The sequence below is a fragment of the Cavia porcellus genome, unplaced genomic scaffold, assembly GCF_034190915.1.
Source record: "Cavia porcellus strain 051 isolate PalLab524CR breed Dunkin Hartley unplaced genomic scaffold, mCavPor4.1 scaffold_32, whole genome shotgun sequence".
Taxonomy (NCBI): Eukaryota; Metazoa; Chordata; class Mammalia; order Rodentia; family Caviidae; genus Cavia; species Cavia porcellus.
In genome coordinates, this window is record NW_026947515.1 from 29,582,025 (window position 1) to 29,598,275 (window position 16,251).

At 52.8% G+C, this 16,251-nt stretch overlaps 1 protein-coding gene across 13 annotated transcripts in view; it reads right to left on the minus strand.

Moving 5' to 3' along the window:
• The window catches only part of Slc38a10 (solute carrier family 38 member 10), a 40,759-nt gene that overhangs the window by 3,216 nt on the left and 21,292 nt on the right, over positions 1-16,251 (minus strand). For 2 of the 13 annotated variants that reach the window (XM_005001438.3, XM_013147159.3), the window contains exons 11-15: positions 8,404-8,560; positions 3,446-3,613; positions 2,688-3,149; positions 2,011-2,133; positions 823-846 (exon numbers count right to left, since the gene is read on the minus strand). In XM_005001438.3, the coding sequence (XP_005001495.1) occupies positions 823-846; positions 2,011-2,133; positions 2,688-3,149; positions 3,446-3,613; positions 8,404-8,560 (934 nt within the window). Of the gene's footprint in view, positions 1-822; positions 847-2,010; positions 2,134-2,687; positions 3,150-3,445; positions 3,614-8,403; positions 8,561-11,367; positions 11,992-16,251 lie in introns of those variants that run through there. The other 11 variants (XM_003464800.4, XM_005001439.3, XM_063242296.1 and 8 more) reach the window with 7 other exon arrangements.

Genomic DNA, 16,251 nt, shown 5'->3' on the forward strand with positions numbered 1-16,251 from the left:
TGTGCCCTGCACAGACTGAGGGTGGCCAGAGCAGGTCAGGTCAGCATTCCCCCCCCCGCACACCCCCAGGCCCTGTCCAGACCCTGAGGGGCCAGCAGAGAGGACGCTGTAGCTGACCGTATAGAAGAAGGGCAGCCTGCTCCCTGCTGATGGCCAAGGTCATCCAAAGCCCTGCATGGGAAAGGCTGCTTCGCCAAAACGTGCTCCCACAGACACCCCTGCAAACAAGGAGCTCGGGGTGCTGAGCCCACAGGCTCAGGCCTGGCCACTTCAGCATGGGCCATCTCACCTTGCAGTCTGAGAGTGGTAATCACCTAGTACGCACAGAGCACCCACATGCCGCTGGCCTCCTTGAACCCGCTGTGTGAGGACCGGAAGGGGAGGCCCCTACATCACCTGCTCCTCTCCGAGGACTAGATCTGGGGCGGGGATGAAAGGCGCTGTGGCCAGCTGGGAGCCGCGCAGGACAGATGTGAAACAGTATGGAGGTTGCAGTCTGCCCGGGCCAGAGTCCTTAGACCCAGTGGCAGGTACACAGACGGGATGCTGAGGTGCGTGTGGGATGTACAAGCACAGCCATGCGCACGGCAGCAGGGACATGCAGGCCCACCCTATCGCTGACTCCCTAATGGCAGACCCCTTCAGCTGCCTTCTGAGGACAGTAAAGCACAGAGGGCTGAGAAGAACTGAGGCATGTGTGGGGGAGGGCACAGGAGCTGGATGCCAGGGCCTCCGGGGTGGGGCACGGGCCAGGCACTGGCTGGCACCTGCAGACCTCCGCAAGCGCACGTGTCATCTTCACACAGCCCTTGGGAGTCATACCTGCTACTATCTTTTTAATTTCAGCTGTTCATCCCGTAGAGAGGCATATGGAAGAAAGGCAGAATAGGAAACTGTGAAAAGTCTGTCTTTCCAAAAGAAAAACATCAAAGAATCAAACAGGTTTAGGTAACAGTATAGACATTAGAACCAATTAATATAGTCAGACCAAAACCAGAGGCAAAAACACTAAGAGTGGGAAAGTTCTCCGGGTATCTTGTGAACGCCAGAAACCTAACGTGTCCCTTTAGCATCTACCTTCTAGGACTTCGGGGCTGGACTTCGAGCTGGAGCAGCTGCTCATACCTGCCTGCTGGGCACCACACCTGGGACAGCAGTCCTGAGGCCACTGCCCCCACTGGTGGCAGACTCAGAGGAGTAAAGCCAGGCATCTTAAGACAGTGGCAAGCCCTAAACCACGAGGCAGGGCTGGTCCGGAGGCAGCCAAACCAACACCTGGTGTGGCCCAGGAAACTGAGCAGCCCACACCCCACACCCCAGGGCAGGGTCAGGCCCCCCAGCACCCAAGTGTGGTGGCTGTATCCTGAGGGAATGGTGACACATGGGGATGAGGCCCAGCCAAGCCTGTGGGGTCAGCAAAGAAAATAAAATGAGGGGCCACCAAGAAGGCATCAGGACAGCCACTACCACGTCCCTGGGAAGACGGGGCAGTACAAGAAAGGAGAGCGCACAAAAAGCCAAATGGGCACAGAGGTGCAGCAGATTCAGGACAAGTGGCAGATCATGAACCTCTGTGGACAGGGTCCGAGCTGGATGCAGAGGTGCCCAGCAGGACTCCCTGGCTGGGGCTCCAGCCAAAACCACTCCAGTCAAAGCACCTCGATGTGCCCCAGGCAAGGCAAGGCCCCAGCCTGAAAAGTCTTCACATCTGGGTGCACTAATGCCCACACCTGGCTGGCTTTAAACACCCCCAGTATTGGAAATACTAACATACCGGTTTTAAAATGAAATAAAAATTCTAATTAAAAGCCATATGACAAAGAACACATTTCTTTTTAAGAGTTTGAGAAGGGAGATAAAAAAAAGTTCCTAAGGGAATACCAGGGAGAAAGCTGCTGGCGGCAGCAGAGGGGAGTCCCTGAAGATGCTCTCCCGAGGACAGAAGCTGAGAGGAGCAGAAGCTGGGAGCTGGCCCGCCCCGCCCCGCCCTGCCCAGGGGCCAGGCCTCACCCTCCAGCTTGCTGCCCATCTGGTCTCCTCCTGGCTGCTCCGCTGCCTGCTCTGCATCCCGTTGCTCCCGTGGCAGCGCAGCCCCGGGAGGCAGCCTCTGCGCCGGAAGGGGCACCTTCCCACCTGCACACGGGCAGTGAGCGGGACTCAGGCTTCGCAAAACGACAGGAGGGGGCGGGGCAAGGGAGGCAGCAGCTGTTTCCTAAAATGACTGTTGCCACCCTTCCCCCACAGTAGTTTGTATTCAACCTGACGATTACCAAGGAAGTAATAAAAAAATATTTAACAATCTCATAGGCTGTGGTAGTGAGCCAATGTTAACTACCTTCGCCAATTAAAATGCAAGTCCTGTCCTACCCAGCTCTTAGATGGCACTTAACAATGTGTTACCTGTCAAGCGCTCCCGCGCCATCCCGTGTGCGCCCAGACACACGAGCACAGTGTGGCACCTGACACTTAGTGGTCTGGCAAACACTGCATGACGGATATTAGAGTAGCTGTCAGGCCACCAGACTCAGCTTCCCTACCAGCTGCAGAGGAGGCTGCTATATGCACATGCTGACCTCCTGGGTGGGAAAGGGATGGGGCGGGAGAAGAACCAACTACCCCCCACCCGCCCAGCCCAACACTCTGCAGGTAGAGGGGTCTCCCGCGGGGAGCCCCAGGCTGACACCCACCAGGGTTGCTCTCGACGACAACGTTCCTGGCGTCCCCTGCAGCTCGATGCGCGGCCTCCTCCCCTTCCCCTGCTGCCCTGGCCTTCTCCTCTGCAGAAAGGGCTACCCTGGGCCCTGGATCAAGACCTGGTCCAGGGTCCTCCTTCCTGGCCAGGACAGCAGGCTGACCATTTGCCTCAGGGACCTGCTGGTGGTCTTTAGGAAGAACCCCCACATCCCCTAGGGACTGGGCCTGTTCAGGGCTCTTTCCAGCCTCTCCCCTCTCAGGTCCCTTCTCTCTCTCCAACTTGGGTGGAGGTGGCGCCATCTGTCCCTTGCCCCCAGGAGCCCCGCCATCCATGTGTCTGGAAGGCAGCTTGTTCTCTTCTGGTCCTTCTCGGTCTTGACCCTCATCCACCACCACCCTGTCATGAGGAACAGGAGGCTCGTGGCGGTGGGCCTCGCCCAGAAGGACAGCGACACCTGGAAGGGGATGAGGACAGTTGTGGGGTCAGGCTGAGGAGGAGGATCCCCACTTTCCCTTCCTAGGAAACCTGCATTCTGGTCCCCGACACCGTGACATGGGCCAGCAAGCACCACTGTCCACGGAGTCCAAGTTCACCTGCCTGAGGGTGGGCGCGCTATGTCTGGAGTCACAAGAGGCACAGTGCTCAGTGGCTTTGGCCACGGGAGATGGGAAGATGGAAGGCATGCAGCCCTGAGCGTCTCTGCAGGCTCTGAAATCTTCTCTCTGCCCTTCAGCCCCCAGCGCCACCCACCTTGGGCAGGGCGATCGAGCTGCGCGGCCTCCTGCTTCTCCGCGGCCTCTTCCGCACCAGGCACATCCACAGGGCCCTTAATCTGGGCCGGCTCCAGCTCCTCCTTCTCCTCCAGCAGCTTTGGCTTCTCCCGGCCATCCTCTGCCACATCCACAACAGGGTCCTGGGCTGGAAGCAAGGCACACCAGCTGCCCACCCTTCCCCACAGCCTCCCCATCAGTAACAGCAGGGACTAGCGTTCCCCTGGGTTGTGGTCATATTTCTCCAAATGGAACAGCCTCACCAGTCCTGCTCAGTTATTAGCAGCTAAACAGAAGACTGTCATATTTCATGTGTAGTCATAACAAAAATGTCAAAATGCAGTTTATATTTAACTAGGCACAGGTCACAGAATGTAATACTCAGCTGTGGCCACCAGGGGGCAGCACAAGCCCACTGCAGACTTGCATCTCCCAATAGGCTTCTTTGCAAGGGCCCCCAGCCTGAACTTTCCTCCTGGAAAGGCTGTGGATGAGAGTGGCTGTAAGGGAAATAACGTTAACAGTGTGCATTTGCACACTGGCAGCTTCTTACTGCTGATGGGGGAATTCACACAAAAAGGACCAGAACAGAAGGAAAGCCCTGCGGGCCGTGGGAGCCGTGCAGCACTGGTTCTCCATTTAAGGACAGCGCTTCCTGTATGCCGGGCAAACTGAACAGAACCTAAAGAACTAACCGGGGAGAAAAACAACTCATTTCATCCCAGAGGCCAAAAGCCAGCTTTGGATCCCCTCCCTGAACTCAAGTCATCCTGGAAGGGGAGAAGAAATATGGGGGAGCTTAAAGAGGTCACTGTGGCCAACCACTGGGGAAGCCAGGTGGAGAGGAGTCACACATAGCCCTGCTGGGGACCAAAGACGGGCCTGATGCCAGCCTCGGGCACCTGATCTGGCATCCTAGTCTAGGGAGGCAGAACCATGTGTGGATGAGGCTATGCTTTGTTTTTGGGGAGCCAAGACTCTGAGGCAAACTGGAGGACAGCGCCTCCTCACTGGGAGACAAGAGGGCCACAGAGGGCAGCTTGGGCTCCACAGTGTGGCCAACTCACTGGTGTCGCTGCACAAGTGTCCATCACTCAGTTACATTTCTGACAGATAGTACTGTGTGTAAGTAAAAAGTGGCCATCAATCCAGAGGGTCTTCCAGCCCCCGCAGAGCGGAGAGGTGAACCCCCCCCCCCCAGGACAGAGCTGCCTCTGGCAGTGGCCTCAGCAGGAAACAAACCCATCATGTACTGGGCAGGGAGTGCCTGCCGTTCCCTGGTTGTTAGGACTCAGCCCACTTCCTGCACAGGACAGATACAGGGGGTGAAGTCCCTCCTTGGAAGTCCTCCAAGGAGGGCTGCTGGACTCCCAGGCATGGCCTGAAAGGCTGCAAAGGCCTCTTGGCTCACACCTTCCAGCAGCCGCCTCGGCCTAGCACCTTGCGGCTACTGGCGGGCAGCAGACGTGGCCTTTTCCAGAACGGAACCAGCCTTTCACGGAATCAGCCAGGGACTGCTGGCTGGCAGGGCCTCCTGGCTGCAGAAAATTAACATAAAACTTCAAAATCAGTGGCTAAGAAGACCCCTGTGCTCTGACTGCTTTCATCCTAAGGCCACCAGAGTGCACCAACCCACAAGGTCACAGCCAAGAGCTCCTCAGAGAGTGCAGACAGGACTTGAGGAATGAGAGACAGGGCAGGTGCCCAGCTATGAGAGCCCACCGTTCCTCTACTGAAGGACTCTGCTCAAGGGGATGGAGAGCATCCCTGCTACCCTGGTCTCTCGTGCAGCCTCGAAACTGTCACCTCTGGTCACTGGAAACCATGGCCTGCCAGCAGAACCGGGAAAATCTCACATTTATTTTCACATTCTCCTCGCTGCTGGAGTGACCGCACAGGTTCGCAGCTCTCTCCACATGCAGGAATGCTGACCTGGTACCATGCCTGCCCTCATCTCCCGGGACCGGCAGGGGCAGAATCCCATAGGTTGTGGAGGTCTGGAGTCAGACACTTTTGGGGTAGCATATCTATTCCTCAAGGGAAAGGAGCAACATTCACTGTGGCCATGACCGCTATGCTGGAGCCAGCCTCTCCTCTCAAGGACAGGCAGGAAGGCTGGGGGGCAGGTGGGCCCCAACTCCAGGACAGCTCGCAGGTCACTGGTACCACCTGCTACCACCGTTTCTTATGATCAGTAAAGATGGGAAGGGTCACCTTCCTCCACCAGCCCCAACAGCAGTGACGTTGGAACATGATCCCTGCATCTCACGGACAAGCTCCTACCAGCAGTGAGGAGAGCGCCAGATTCAGGGGCTTGGAGCCCCAGAGCTCACTGCCCAGGAAGCAGGAGAAACTACTTTGATGGTTTTTCTAGAAACCATCCCTGATGTTAGGTGCCTTTCACATGTATCTGGTTTCTGCCATGAGGAAAAGGGTTAGTAAGTGCTTGCTTCAAAAACTTGGTCTTCTGCACTCAGCTGCCAGGCCTCATCTTTTGCAATGGGAGGGCATCAGTGACACATGCTGTGCCCCAGTGCCCTGTGCCTCCAGCTGCTGGCTACCTCTGCTTTTCCATCTCTGCCCCCTCCTGCTACCTGCCTTGGCCTCCACTGCTGCCCACAACGTCCTCTGTCTTATGGCAGCAAGGGCTCACAGCTCTTGGTCCCAGGGCCACGCCACACACTGCTCTCCCCACCCATGGGGCAGCCTGATCCCTTGAGCCCCGCTGAGCAGGTTGCTTTTGCTTGCTTGTTCTTTTTTTGGCAGTTCTAGGAACTTCTCTACTGAGCTACATCTCCAGCCCTTTTTTATTTTTTATTTTGAGACACGGTCTTGTTGAGCCACGAGGGCCCGCTTCACCTCTGCACCAGTGCTCACGCATGCAGCCACACTGCTTGCTCAGTAGGTCCAACCTCTATCCTATTGCTGATGTCCTGGTCCACTGTCCAGCACAGCTGGGATGGGCTGCAGGGGGCCAGAGTGGGGTCAGGCTGCACTGCCTCAGTGTTGGAGTGGGGGAAGACAAGGAATGCAGCAAAAGCTGGAATACCACAAAATCCAAATCCATCCAGAGACCCCTGGGGTGCTATCAGGTGTGGAGATGAATGACCTAATTAGTCTTTTTAAATGGGCAGCTGTCTTCGTGAGCTTTCCCAGGGACTTGGCCATGCTTGCCACAGGCCCACAAGCCCATGCATGGGGCCTAGTGGCACTTGCCAATCATGCAAAACAGGACAACAGGACTCCGTGATGGCCACGCAGGCAGGTTCTGTCTGTGGTCTGCACAACATCAAACAGCCAGGAAAGGCACTCCCAAGTCGGCACAGCATGCAGTCCTCAGCTTTCACCTAAGAGGCAGCGGCTGGAAGCAGCGAGCCTTGCCGGCGTGTGGTTCTGAGGGGGGTGCATGCTGTTACAGCCTCACCAAAGAAATGGAAACCAGATGTGGCCTTGAGAGCACCAGGTGAGCAGGCAGCCTGCGCAAGCCATGGTGACAGGATGCAGCTGCTGCCACAGCTAGGACCATAGTGCTGAACGACCAAGAAACTCACTGCCAGGCCTGCCTGCAGCCTGCAGAGATGAGAACCAGGTGGCACCTGCTGCTGTGCAGGTGGTCCCAAAGTGCTCCAGGTGGGGCCCTATGGCCCTAGGATTTAGCTCCTGGCTCCCAGGATGCCACCCCCTCCCCACCCTGAGTCCTCTCTTCCTTCTGCAGCAGCCCAGCATCCACACCTGCTCTGCCAGGTGGCCCAGAAGCAGCACCAGACTGGTCCTCCCCAGGACTGAGCCAGGCCACCAGGTGGAAAGGGCAGCAGCACCCAATGCCCCCACTCCATCAGGCTGGATCTGCTGCAGGACAGCACAAGTGACCTCAGCTTTGTTTCTCCAGGGACCTGAGTTGCCTCAGGGCCTGCCCTGAAAGCCCAGCCTGCTTCTTAGTCTGGTGACCACAAGGAACCAGGACAGGAGGACTTTCTTCATCAACCCAGGGCAGCACAGGAAACATCGGCAGCCAATCCAAGCGCCATCCAGAGGGAAAGGCCCTGGGAGAACCACCCAGAGCAGTCTGCATGCAGAACAATGCTGGTGAGGCTTGTCAAACTCTGGTCACAGCCAGCCAGAAGCTTACGGTCCCTGTGCTGGGGCAGAGCCCGCAAGAGGTCAGGCACGGCCAGCAAGGGTGCTCACTGGGGCTCCCTTCAAGAGACTGCTATTTCTGTCCACCCCAGGAGGTTTCTCTTGAGCAGGTGTCAGAGCCAACAGCTCCATGGCAACCTGAAAATTGCCAGCAAGGATGGCACTGCTCCCCGAAAGGCCCACCCAGAGTCACAGGCCAGATGGGCACCTGGTGGATTTGAATTCAAAGCCTCGCTGTACCAGGGACCCAGCCACATGCGGCTGTACCTCTGTGAGTCACAGAAACTATCATCCACCACTGGCAACCACACTGCTGCCACTCAGAGCCACCAGGAAGGGACAGGTCTGGATGTGTGGACCAAGCACCAGGATGCTTTCTGCATGAGGGAGTGTGAGCTGTGCTTCTCTCAATGGGACTGGCACACAATAAGTAACACGAAACAGGAAGCTCATGGTTGACTCTGTCAAGGAGAAAACTAGCAAGAAATTTATATCCTCAGAACAAAAAACAAACATGAGCAACAACTTACATACATGTCTGCACACAGCCAGTGTGACACTGTCCCCTGCCCACAGGTGGATGCCACTAGCTAGTCACCATGGGATGTGTGCTTTAATGGGCGGGGCAGTAGGGCTCAGCCCACCCCCAGCTCCATCACCCAACGGAGGGAGGCTATGGGCAGAGGAATGCCAGGCTTGGTGCAGAGCCAACAGGCAACCCAGAAAACATCACCTACAACCCATGGCCCTAGGGGACATGTGGACACTTGCTCAGGGATGGATCTGGGGCCACGTGCCTACCTGAGAGCCGGGCCACCTCCGCTTTTGCCATGCCCTCAGCCTCCCCTCGGCGACCACTGGGAGCCTCCTTTGCCAAGTCCACGGGAGCCTCTTCACTCGCAGATAGGGTGGTGAGTGTACTGACCACCAGCACGCCCAGGCCAACCCAGAGCACCACCTGGACCAGACAGAGACCCAGAAGGTGCAGTCACAGCAGCGAGAACTTTCCCTGCATGGATCTGAGCGTACAGCGAGGGGAGTGGAGCTGGAGCAGGGCAATGGCAGGAAGCACAGGCAGGCGTCCAGCTGGCCTGAGGGGGGTGGCATGCCGCAGACAGTGCGCCTGACAGCGCGCCTGCTGATGGCACTGAGGAGCTGTACTGAAGCCCAGACTGTCACTGTCCCCTGGCCCATCAGAGTGCTATGCATGCCTGTGTCTTTCCCTCCCTCAGCCAGAACCTCAGTCAAGCCTGCTGGAGCCAAATCAGCAGAGATGGCAGGGTCAGGGTAGGGCGTGGGGACAGAGTAGAGGCAGAAGGGCTGTGTCTCTGGGAAGCTGCAGGTGAAGAGGAGCTAGGGAGAACATAGGTACTGCATGTATGAAGGCTACAGAGACCCAATCCCTGACCCAGCTTCCCGAAAAAGGGCCAGGTCTCTGGACTACATAGCAAGAGGAATAAGGATCCCAGTGCAACCATCCAACTTGGGGGTGCCCACGGTACATATCAAGCTGTGTGTGCCCTGATCCCCAGAGTAGGCCCTGTACAGAGGACACAGGATGTTCCTTCCCCAAACCTCAGCCACACCCAGCGCCCAGCAAAAGCTGGGCACATTCAGAGATGGTGAGGGAAGGCTGTGCTGAATCACTGAGGACAGACAGGCCTGGTGCCTCTCCGCTGTGGTGGGGTGCCTGTCAGTGTTCCCACAAGCTGTACTTGAGGCTCTACCGACTTCTGAGGGGCCTCTCCTGCCTTTGGAAGGATCAAAGCCTGCAGTTTCACAGATACCTCACTGTGTAAGTGTCCTGCTGCAGCCTGGGCTACTTTAAGGCATGCACCTGCTGGGCCAAGCCTCGCCCACGAGCTCTGTGTCTCAGCCCAGGGCTGCTACCTCTGTGTTCCAGTTTTGTGACGAGGCCTGGAGGGTGGTATTCCTGCCCAGCCTGGGAGACTCTCACTGGCCCACTGCCCAGAGGTCTCAGAGCCAGAATTCCTAGTTCTTTTCAGAAAGGTATGTTGACTCTTTAAACAAATCAGCTTAGAAGAACTGGTGAGACTTCCCAGGCCCAATGCAATTACACAAAATGATTTCCACAGGACAGAGACACCTATGGTCTCTGAAGTGGACAGTGGCCACTTGGAGCAAAACTACCACAAGGAAAAGTTCATCTGCATCCTGCCACCACACATCCTGAGCTGGCTCCAGCACCCACAAACATTCCAGGTTGCCTGAGAGATCTACAGGGCTCTTGGGAGACCACAGACCCCTCTGGCAGTAGACATGGCTGGCCTGCATATCAGGAGACAGTGGGGCTCCGAAAGGTAAATATGATCAAATCCCTACAGGCCAGAACCTATATGCACTGTGAAACTCAGTGCTCAGGTCAGGAGCTCCTGGTCTCTTCTCTGCCCTAAATTATTCTTTTAAACATTCTCAGGACCCAGCCTCAGCTGTGCGGCTGAAGATCAGCATATTACATTCTTCTTAACTTGAGCAATGACAGTGTCTGATGGGGGGCAGGGTATTCTTAGAACAATCAAGGAGGAAATTCCAGTGTTCTGAGGCCATCAGCGCCTTGCAGAGAGGCCAGCGTAATCAACAGCTATCAGGGGCTGACCCAGGCCCAGGCGGCACAGAAACTGGCAAAGGATGCAGGCCTGGGAGGGTCTTGAAGGTCACTGGAACCCCTACTCTGCCCTCATGCCTGCCCTAAATTGAGACTGCCACTGGGCCTGCTGTTTCCAAGGTCCTGACCCTCCGGCTGTATACTCCGCCTTACGATGCAGTCTTCAGGGTGGCAGATTCTCCTGTGCACTGGTGTATGAGGGTACCGTTGCCAACTGTGTACGAAGAAGCAATCCCAGTTCCCTTGAGGCCTCCATAAGGATAGGAGCCCAGCTCTGTGCTCCAGAACCAGTCAGCCAGGGTGGACAAATCCCTTGCAGCTGGGGAGCCTGGGAGGGGCGCTGGCCAGAGCACAGCCTCAGGCCAAGGGCAAGCCCCAGCCAGCTCACTAGCGCCACCACCGGGTGGTTTCCTGGTGGTGGAAGAACTGCTTCTGAAACTGGGTACCGGGTCAACAGGTGAGATCCTGCATATGTCAGACATCTACCTCAGAGGTCCCTGGCCACAGGCCAACAGGGAATACGCACAAATCTGTCCTGCATGGCTCAAACTTAAATTTTCAGGCTCGGCAAATCTAGGCCTTGACTGGGAGCCACAGTCCTCGAGGCTGCTGGGCAACCCTCCCCTCAGACCACTGGGGACTCAGAACAGAGACAAACCTCGGCTTAAAAAGAAAATGCTCGCTTGCACACGAGCCCACATGCTGTGCTTCCAGGGACCAACGAATACCTAGGGACTGGTTCTAGCCACCCTGCAGCCTGTGCCTCAGACAGGTCCCACAGCCACACCCAGCCAGCCTCACTTTGGCTGCGTGTGGAGGCCCGATGCCCTCTACATTAAGATGGTGGTGATCACCCACATCTTTCCAAGAGCAGGCACTTCCCGCCCCCACCCCCAGCAGTGCCCCTCCACTCCCCCAGGCTGGCCTTCCTTGCCCCTGGAGTCTCTTTCTTCTAAAAGCATATCCTGGTCAGGCTCCAGTGTCCCCTGCTGGCTTTCGGACATCACCAACTCCACATGGCAGATCCAGACCAGCCTCACTCAGGATTAGAGAGGGACCAAAACTGAGACAGGGCTTCTGTTGCTTCAGTGGGACCATCTTCATTAATTACCTTCTGGGACAGCCTCAGGCACCCTCCTTCGAACGCCCACCAGTCAGTGCCACACACAAGCCCTGCCAACACATGGCTCTTCATGGGGTCCCCAACTAGGGAACAAGCTGAGAACAAGCACTGACTCTGGACCTGTCCCATCTATGGAAGCAGCAGAGTTCATAGGACAGGGCCTGGCCACTGGGTCCCAGCCCCAGCCTCTCTTCAGGAGTGCATCCCTCCTAACTCGTAAGCTGGAGCACACCCAGGTCAGCGGCTCTGAAAGCCGTCCCAGATTAGGGTGTACTAATCCAGAGGGAGAACTGCAACATCTCCCCAGCATGGTCAAAGAATAGTTCAAGCCAGCATGAGGGTGCATGAGTACAACCCCAACACTCAAGCGACTGAGACAAGAGGACCTCCATGAGTTAGAGGTCAGCCTGGAATATATAACAAGACCCTGTCTCAAAAAAGAAACAAAACAACAACAAAAAAGTAACTCAGACAATATAACACATGCTCTAGGCTTTAAGAAATCGTGAAAAGCTAGGCGCTGTGGCACAAACCTATAATCTCTGTACTCAGGAGGCTGAGGCAAGAGCATTGCCATGAGTTCGAGGTCAGCTGGGCTACCGAGTGAGTTTAAGACCAGCCTGAATGACAGAGTGAGACCCTGTATCAAAAAAAAAAAAAAAAAAAAAAAAAAAAAAAAAAAAAAAAAAAAAAAAAAAGAAAAAAGAAAGAAAAAGAAACATAGTGAAACAGGCCTGGGTAGGTCTTTGACATGATGCAGCATATGCTCACAGCCAAGTGCACACAAAGCTGTGACTTTGCACACTTGTTCCTACACATCAAGCCAAGAGCCAGCCTCAGGCTTAAGAGCAAAAGCTAAAGCTAACATCATTCCAGTTGGGTCAGGGAGACCCTGAGCTCCTCTCTCACACCTTGACCCTGGGCAGCAGACACACAAAGTCACCTGGAAAAGAAGTGCTATTCTGATGGGAAAGAGTAACTGAATTTATTATTTGTCGCAGGTGAAGAACCAAGAGGTTCAGTAAGGGAGAGTTCGGTAAGGTTAACAGGTAAAAAATTAAAGTATAAAAATCCACAGCTTCCCTACACACAACTGCTTAGAAAAGCCAACAGAGGAGGTCCCAGCCCACCAGCTTCAGGAGACACGCAGCAGGGCAGGGAAGCAGGAGGCCTAGGAGAGCGCGAGGAAGGCCATGCCCAGCTGGACAAGTGGGAAGCTCGCAAATGTACACTGTACGTTAGTCAGGGTCCAAAGACAGAGTGTTTTCCTAAATTTACCTACAGCTTCCATGAACTTCAACTAAAACAAAAAGCAGAACATGTTTTTCTTAGAGTTCTGTCACCTGATTCAAACATTCATAAGGAAAATAAACCAAATAAGAACATTCAAAAATATAAGAGCAAAAAGTAGGGATGCAAATGAATGTCTTAAATATACCAGTAAGCGCAAAGAGGAAGGATCAGAATTAAAAAGCCTCAGTGAGCGGCAGGTCAGAGGGCGGCAAGAGTGGTCGCCAGGCCACGAGAAGAATTAAAACAGTTTGGAGCAAAAAACAGACCCACAAACTAAAGCGAAAGTCCAGCCAAGGCCACTGTCAAAGCCTGCGTGAGGAACATTCGAAAGATTCATATCAGTGTCGGATCTAGTCAATAAACAATGTTCCCAACCAGGGAGTGCCTCGAAAAAGACAGGACACCTACTTGATTCTCATACCAAAATAGAACAGAGGGATCAAAACTTTGAAGAAAAAAAGCACTGGACAAAGTGATGGAGAAAAATATTTTTTTGGTGGAAAAATTTTTAAAAAATAATACTCGAGTGGGGAATGTCTAAGTGATTTTTTCCTTATGAAGAAATAAAGGGCTTGAGACTTTACAGACGGAGAAAAACATTTGTGACAGGCAATAAACTAATTTCCTCTAACTCACTACAAACTTCTGCCTCAGACTGTGCTGGAACAGCAGGTGCCATGCTGCTCTCTGCACAACAGTAGAAGCTGGAGCAATGCCCTCAGGTTACCTGACTGAAGACAGTGGGGAACAAGCATGGTAGCTCAGACCGGAGGGGCCATGACCCAGGGCAGCATGCTCAGAGGGTGAGGCTTGCTGCCGGGCGCTCCCCATCACAGGGCTAGCACCATGGGTGACGCTGGATGGTATTCTAGATGCCAGGCAGAGTTGGGGCTGGGTACCAGGGAGGAGCAGCAGGGGCTCTGGCAGTCACAGTCCCAGGGACAAAAGGGATCCCAGAGAAGCCAATGGCACAATCCTGTGCACCATTCTCCTGAGGCCCACACCTGTTTCCAGCTGTGCAGGTTGAGCAAGGACTCACAAGAGCAGCTGCCAAGAACACGAGCTGAAGCAGACAACTTAGCAGCCAGGCTTCCTAGCAGCCATGGCCAGTGGACACAGGTTTGCCTGAGCTAGACTCAGCCTTTTGCTTATCCCGTCTGATGGCCAGAAAGTGACATCACCCAGAACCTCTGCTACTTCTCAAACACAGTGACTGCAAATACCAAGCAGGCCAGAAGACAAGACCAAGACAGAAAACCAAGAAACCAAAGAAGAAAGATCACGAAGGATTACGGATGTTCCTTGACTTACAATGGGGCTCCATTTCAACAAACCCAACATATATTAAAACTAAGTTGAAAGTGCACTAAACCAACCTACCCTACGAATACCCTAGCTGAGAAACCCAGCACGGATGGGCTCGGCTGCTACCCTCACTTGGCTACAGGCTGACAGTGAGCTACAGCTTGCTGCCACTGCTCAGTATCACAAGAATATCACACCACACACGGCCAGCTTAAGAAAAGATCAAAATTCAAAGCTCAAAGTACAGCTTCTGGGCCAGGGATTTAGCTCAGGGCACAGTGCCTGCCTGGCAAGAGTGAGGTCCTGGGGGGCTGGGGATTTAGCTCAGCGGCATAAGCACCTGCCTTGCAAGCAGGCGGTCGTGAGTTCGATCCTTGGTACCGATAAAAATGAAAAAGACAAAAAAAAAAAAAAAAAAGAGTGAGGTCCTGAGTTTGAACCACAGTACCAAAAAAGATATAGTTTCTATTGAATGCATATTGCTTTCATAATATATATCACAAGGTCAATGGCTGCTAAGCTGACCTATCACTAAGTCTGGAATCATGTGTATTTGACACAATGATAAGATTGTTGTGTGCAGCTTTTTTTTTAATCTTTTCTTTTCATTTTTCTTTTCTGGTACTGGGAATTGAACTCAGGACCTTGCACTTGCCAGGCAGGTGCTTGTCTGCTGAGCTATATCCCCAGCCCTCTTTTCTTTTTTAAAATTAATATAATTGATTGGTACATTTTAGACATACATAATGATCACATTCATCATAGAAAACTTGTACCTGTTCATGATATGTCTTGATTTTTTTTCCACTTCCCCTACCCTCCCTTCATCCCCTCTTCTCCTCCATATTTACAAAAGCTTTGTTTCCATTTTTTCTTCTTTTCACTTTTTGTTTCTTTTCTCTTTCTTTCCCCCTTACCCTTTCCTAGTTCCCTTCCCCATTTGAACGTTTTCTTCCTATTTTACAATACCTATTATACACTCTGGTCCTTATTTGCACTTTCAGTTTCTCATACCAGAGAAGCAAGGCAATATTTACACATGTGCTTGATACTGTATTCCATTCCTGAGTATGGACTCAAGGTATATTCGTTGACCTAGAAATGTCTCAAGTATTCCTTTCTTTAAGGCCGAATATGAAAACACCACATTTTTCTCCATTCATCAACTGATGGGCATTTGGGTTGTTTCCAAGACTCAAATATTACCAACTGTGTCTCTACACACATGGCTATTGTATATTGCTGTTGTATGATGTCTTTAGTCCTTTGGGGAAGATACCAAGAAGGGGAATACCTGTGTCAGATGAAACCTCTAGCTTTAGTTTTCTGAGAAATCTCCACACTGACTTCCACAGTGGTTTACCAGCCTACACTCTCGCCACCAGTGGAGAAGGGCTCCTCTTTCCCCAGCCCCGCTGGCACCTGCTACTCGTTGACTTCTAGATGATAGCCTTTTTCTCTGGAGTGAGATGAGATCTCAGAGTTGTTTTAATTTGTATCTCTCAAATGGTGATGCTGAACATTTTTCATATATTTATCTGTTGTTTCTACTTCTTATCTAAGAAGTATCCATTCATTTCAGATGCCCATTTTTGGGTGGGGCTTTAAATGTATATAAAACAAAAATACTTAAGAACAATTGCACTGAAGGCTGGAGAGGATTACTAGGACTTCCAAATGTTTGGTCATCTAAAGAAGCTCTGGGGATTTAGCTCAACAGCATAAGTGCCTGTCTGGCAAGCACAAGCTCATGAGTTTTGATCCCCAGTACAAAAAAAAGAAGCTATTGGTAAAAGAAATCACAACAGAAATCAGAAAATATGGTCAATTAAAGGATAACATCAATTCTTCAATCTACTGTTTTGTTTTGTTTTGTAGTAGTACTGGGGGTTGAACCCAGGGCTTTTGCACCAGCTACAAACCTATCCCTTTCCTTACTTTTAATTTTGCAGTACTTACTAAATCACTAAGTTGTTCAGGTTGGACTTGAACTTGAGATCTTTTTGCCTCAGCCTCCCAAAGTGCTGGGATTATTGATGTGTACCATCATGGTACATTGCTTCAAACTACTGTCTGATGCAACTTCAATGAAAGTTTATTTGGTAGAAGGTCATTCTAGGAAAGAGCTTCTTCTTTTTTTTTTTTTGGTACCAAGAATCAAACTCATGACCTTGTTCTTGCCAAGCAGGCACTGTGCTGCTGAGCTAAATCCCCAGCCCGGGAAAGAACATTGTAAAGAGAAATACAGTGGAAGGACTTCTATCATTGGCAATCACAACATATTACGAAGTAACAACCCCTC